At 37.7% G+C, this 6,229-nt stretch overlaps 1 protein-coding gene across 1 annotated transcript in view; it reads right to left on the minus strand.

Annotated features, from left to right (window-relative positions):
- Window positions 1-2,735: 2,735 nt before the first annotated feature.
- Window positions 2,736-6,229, minus strand: part of PWP1 (PWP1 homolog, endonuclein) — a 23,079-nt gene continuing 19,585 nt past the window's right edge. The window contains exons 13-15 of the mRNA XM_004418071.3: window positions 6,065-6,186; window positions 4,458-4,563; window positions 2,736-3,102 (exon numbers count right to left, since the gene is read on the minus strand). Coding sequence (XP_004418128.1) covers window positions 2,993-3,102; window positions 4,458-4,563; window positions 6,065-6,186 — 338 coding nt within the window. The 3' untranslated portion in view covers window positions 2,736-2,992. The remainder of the gene's footprint in view (window positions 3,103-4,457; window positions 4,564-6,064; window positions 6,187-6,229) is intronic.

Raw genomic sequence — 6,229 nt, forward strand, 5'->3', positions numbered from 1 at the left:
TAATAGACTTTGGCTATGACAGAGGCAATCAAGATGTACTGTCTTTGTCGTTTGCCTGAGGGGGCACATCTTTACTTTTTGTTTCACATTCACTTTTTTAAAAAATTGAGATATAATTGACATATAAAATTATATTAGTTTTAGGTGTACAACCAAATGATTAGATTTTTTATATACTGCAAAATGATCACCATAAGTCTAATTAATATCCATCCACATATATAGTTACAAATTTTTTCTTGTGATGAGAACTTCTAAGATTTACTCTTAGCAACTTGCAATACAGTATTATTAACTACAGTCACCATGCTGTACATTACATCCCCATGACTTATTCATTTTATAGCCGGAAGTCAGTGCCTTTTGACCCCCTTCACCCATTGTGCCCACCCTCCACCTGTGGCAACCACCAATCTGTTCTCTGTATCTATGAACTTGTTTTTTTGTTTTAAATTCCACATATAGGTGAGATCATCTGGTATCTGTCTTTCTCTGACTTACTTTGCTTAGCATAATGCCCTCAAGGTCTAATCATGCTGTCGCAAATGGCAAGATTTCCTTTATCACTGAATAATATTCCATTGTGTGTGTGCGTATATATATATATATACACACACACATTTTCTTTATTCATCCGATGGACACTTGTTTCAATGTCTTGCCTATTGTAAATAATGCTGTAATGAACATGGTGGTGCAGGTATCTTTTTGAGTTAGTGATTTCACTTCCTCCGGATAGATTCTACCCAGTAGAATTACTGGATTATATGGTATTTCCATTTTTAATTTTTTTGAGGAACCTCCATACTGTTTTCCATAGTGGTTTCACCAATTTACATTCCTAACAACAGTTCACAAGGGTTCCCTTTTCCCCACATCCCTTCGAACACTAATTTCTTGTCTTTTTGATGATAGCCATTCAGCATGGGTGTGAGGTGATGTCTCTGTGGTTTTGATTTGCATTTCCCTGTGGATTACTGATGTTGAGTACCTTTTCATGTATCTGTGGTTATCTGTATGTCTTCTTTAGAAGTATGTCTATTTAGATCTTCTGCCCATTTTTTTATCTGATTTTTTTTTTTTTTGCTATTGAGTTGTATGAGTTATTTATATATTTTGGATATTAACCCCTTAGATGTATGATTTGCAAATATTTTCTCCCATTCCATAGGCTGCCTTTTCATGTTGATGATGGTTTCCTTTGCTGTGCAGAGCTTTTTAGTTTGAAGTAGTCTTATTTATTTTTGCTTTTGTTGCCTTTACTTTTGGTGTGAGATCAAAAAAATCATCGCTACGGCTAATGTCAAGGATATACTGCCTGTTTTCTTCTAGGAGTCTTACGGTCAAGTCTTGAATCCATTTTGAGTTAGTTTTTGTGTATGGTATAAGATGGTGGTCCAGTTTTCCCAACACCATTTATTGATGAGACCATCCTTTCCCCACTGTACATTCTTGGTCCTTTGTTGTAAATTAACCATATATGCATGGGTTTATTTCTGGCCTCTCTATTCTGTTCCATTGACCTATGTGTCTGTTTTAATGCCAGTACCATACTGTTTTGATTGATTACTATAGTTTTGTAATGTAGTTTGAATCAGGGAGCATGATACCTCCAGCTTTGTTCTTTCTCAAGATTGCTTTGGCCATTGGTCTTTTGTGGTTCTACACAAATTTTAGGATTATTTGTTCTTTCTGTGAAAAATGCCATTTGAATTTTGATAGGTATTAACTGAATCTGTAGATTGCTTTGGATAGTATGGACATTTTACCAATATTCTTCCAATCCATGAGCACAGAATATCTACTTATTTGTGTCTTCTTCAATTTCTTTCATCAACGTCTATAGTTTTCAATGTTTAGGTCTTTCACCTCCTTGGTTCAATTTATTACTCGGTATTTTATTCTTTTCGATGCAATTGTAAATGGGATTTTTTTTTTTTAATTGCAGTAACACTGGTTTGTAACATTGTATAAATTTCAGGCATACATCATTATACTTCTATTTCTGCATTGATTACATCATGTTCACCACCCAATACTAATTACAGTCCAACACCACACACGTGCCTAATCATCCCTTTTGCCCCCCTCCCTTCCCATGGGATTGTTTTCTTAATTTCTTTCTGATAGTTTGATTCGTGTATAGAAACACAACAGATTTCTGTATATTGATTTGTATCCTGCAACTTTACTGAATTTGTTTATTAGTTCTAATAGTTATTTTGTGGAGTCTTTAGGGTTTTCTACATGTAATATCATGTCATCTGCAAATAGTGACAGTTTTACTTCTTTCTTTCTGATTTGGATGCTTTTTCTTTCTTTTTCCTGCCAGGTGCATAAATATTTACAAATGTTATATCCTCTTGTTGGATTGACCCCTTTATCATTATGTAATGCCTCTTTTCTTTGATAACACTGAATACTATGCTAGGGGAAAAAAAGGCATGCCACTTTTAACTACCAAACTCTTAAGAGTAGCATTGACAATACTTCTAAATCGTGAACGTTAATTGGAGAACAGTCAAGAAAGTGCAGTTCCTGGGGCACTGCCTCTATTTGTGGCCTACTGTGCCACGAATCTTGGCCAAATCACAATCTGTCCAGGCCTAGGTTTACCCATCTTTTAAGGTTAGAGGATTTTCCTCTTTTAAAATTCTATAAAATACTTCAATTCTATAAATTACTACCTATTTTATAAACCTAGGTTGCCTGTGACAGATGGCATATTTAAGGAATTACTTTTTAAAAACCTTTTTTATTATCCCTTCCAAGAAATGCAACAGGAGCTCTATACACCACATGCTCAAAACGCAAGCACAAAGACCAGCCCTATTTGTGCTGCCACCATGGCTGCAGAGTGGAACGTCAGGCAGGAGGAAAAGAATTTTGTTTCACTCACTGCATGGCTGTAGCTACATGTACATGGAACACTTTTAGGCCAGCTTTTTAAAACTGAGTTATGGTAAACAAAACAGGAAATGTATGATCTTCATTAAGACTCCATTGGTATGTCTGAGGTCCTGCTCCCAAATGGGCCACAAATAGATGAACTTCTTGTATTGCCGAGAACAAGCCTCTCTCGTCTTCCAAATGCTTCATTTACTAAAACACAAATAAATAGTTAAACTACCAGATCAGAAAATTAAAAGACTAAAATGCAGAAATGAGCAACAAAGTTCTCTACCCTGTGGTGGAATTTTGTTCATGGAAATACATTTAACAAAATAAAATATATTTAATAAAATATATTTATAAATAGCAAAGGAAGTAACCAACTCAGAAGTCCAAGTTAATGTTCTGAATGAGGTTAATTATGTTTTAAATTGATCCACTTTTTTTGTGTGTGTTTTCTTTACCTGTCCTGGATTTATCTAATCCACCTTGATAACAGATGTCCCATCCCTTATAACAGTGACTCTATCCTTCCCTTATTGTACTTCTGTTGTTTCCTATTTTCTTTCTTTCATCTTTCTCTGTATCATGACGGGCATACAGCTTTTTTGGATTTAGGACCCTTTTTCTACACGGGAGGGAAGATGCAGGAATCAGATAGTGGGGCTATATCCTCCATGTTTACAGGACAAACCAGACTACCTCAAAGTAATAAAAAAGCAGCTAGGCTCCCTTGGAGGGAGGGGAGGGGCTACTTCAGTAAAGCTGGATTCTACTGAGAAAAGGCTGTTATTCACGCTGGGAACTGAGAAGGGGAGGGCCATTCTTTGAGACCATGCTATGTTTCCTTTCAGCTTTCCCAAAAGATCTTTCAATTTTAAAATACAAATTTTGTCATCAAGATATTTTTTTCTTTTTTTTAAAGATTTTATTTATTTATTTTTCTCCCAACGCCCCAGTAGATAGCTGTCTGTCATAGCTGCACATCCTCCTAGCCGCTGCATGTGGGACCCAGCCCCAGCATGGCCGGAGAAGCAGTGTGTCGGTGCGATCCCGGGATCCGAACCTGGGCCGCCAGCAGCGGAGCGCGTGCACTTAACCGCTAAGCCACAGGGCTGGCCCTATCAAGATATTTTTAAAATGATCTACATTTAAATTGTGAAGACACGGGCCGGCCCCGTGGCTTAGCGGTTAAGTGCGTGGGCTCCACTGCTGGCGGCCCGTGTTCAGATTCCGTGCGTGCACCGACGCACTGCTTCTCCGGCCATGCTGAGGCTGCGTCCCACATACAGCAACTAGAAGGACGTGCAGCTATGACATACAACTATCTACTGGGGCTTTGGGGGAAAAAAATAAATAAAATTAAAAAAAAAAATTGTGAAGACAAAATTTGTGAACATGAACATTTTCAAATTACATTTGATCTTGTCTACTTCCTAAGCAGACTACACCACAGGATGAGCACTGGATCTACCTTTGCTATCTATGTAATGTATTCAAGCCACACATTCTGTGTTAGCCCTTACAGAACTCATTCAGAAAAAGCAGGAAATTAAGATTCTTACCTGAAGAGACTGTGCTTATATCCCAGACCCGAAGCCCTTCTTTCTGACCTCCAAAGGCATAAATAAATGGCAAATCAGGGCAACAGGAAGAACAGAAGAGAACTCCCTGGGGAGAAGAGAATGGAAAGTCAGTGATTTCAGTCTTTCTAGAGAGCCCTAATCTAGATCCCTACTCCTGTCTACAAGAACCTATGATATGACTGGTCACTCAAAACCAACTCATCAGCATCTCTGTCAAGCCTCCAGCAAAGGCAGTTCAGTCAAGTTGGAAGGAATATTACTACAATACGAAGCTGGATGAGTTCAGCACGATGGACATTCTATAAGGATGTGTGTATGCTCTCATCTCCATTATCATTCTGTCTATTAAGGATCTCCTAATAAATCTAATCTGCTAAGTATTCCTAGAAACTTGAGTTATCCTTTTAAAGCAATGATAATGATAACAGAGGTCACTATTAAATCATTTTTTAAACTTGTTTTCTTTTTTTACATTTTACATTTTTATTACTAGATAACACATAATGCATTATAGAAAATATAAACAAAAATATAAAAATCTCTCAGCAAGATAATCACTGTTCATGTTTTGGGATAGGGTCTTCTAGATTTACATATGAGCACTTAAGCATTTAAATATAAGCATGATGGGCCAGCCCCGTGGCTTGGCAGTTAAGTGCACGCGCTCCACTACTGGCAGCCCGGGTGCGCATCCTGGGCGCGCACCGACGCACCGCTTCTCCGGCCATGCTGAGGCCACGTCCCACATACAGCAACTAGAAGGATGTGCAACTATGACATACAACTATCTGCTGGGGATTTGGGGGAAAAAAAAAAAGGAGGAGGATTGGCAATAGATGTTAGCTCAGAGCCAGTCCTCCTCAGCAAAAAGAGGAGGATTAGCACAGATGTTAGCTCAGGGCTGATCTTCCTCACAAACAAACAAACAAACAAAAAAGAGTTTAAAATAAATAAATAAATAAAAGCATGAGATAGTACTATAAAAATTGCTTCCATAACCTGCCTTTCCACAAATATTTATACACACACATATACATAAATATATACAATGTTAAACAGCTGTGCAGTGTTCTATGTCTGCAATTTAATTTACATAACTCAGTGCCTGCCATACACTAGGTGCTCAATAAATATTTGCTGACTGAATGAATTCTGGTTATTTCTAAATTTTTTGCTACTATATAGTAATCAATTTCAGTATAGTCAAAACTAGTTATGTACAGAGGTAGTAACAGACAGATAAACTGACCTCAACAGCTGGAGTCCTAAAGGTTCAAGATTTCCTGGGATGGTCCTGATTTTAGGGTAAAAAAAATGTGGCCATTCCACTAGTGTCCTAGAAAACCCTCTCCCCATCCTTCTTGTTCTTACCAAGCAACTGTTATGTGAGTTGGGAAAGGAACCAGATAGTCATTGATTTCCCCCAAAACTGTCCTAAGTCCTAAAACTCCCACCACATTTCACTAAGCTCAAAATTAACTTCCCCAACAAATCCATATTCTTAATACAACGACTCCTAGAGAAAGACAAACAATACAGGTCAGAAACAAAAAACAGAAAATAAAGATGCTCAGGGCGATTCTTACCATTTTCATGTCCCTAGAGTGAACTAGACTTGGCCTATCTCCTAATATGTCCCAGATCTTCACATATTTGTCTGCTGACGCAGTCACGAGACACCCTTTGATTTGACTGCTTAGGTCAAGACCTAAAGGAAGATAAAATTAGTTCAGAGACTCTCACTTTGAAAT

The sequence above is a fragment of the Ceratotherium simum genome, chromosome 25, assembly GCF_057802395.1.
Source record: "Ceratotherium simum simum isolate JZ-2026a chromosome 25, ASM5780239v1, whole genome shotgun sequence".
NCBI classification, from domain to species: Eukaryota; Metazoa; Chordata; class Mammalia; order Perissodactyla; family Rhinocerotidae; genus Ceratotherium; species Ceratotherium simum.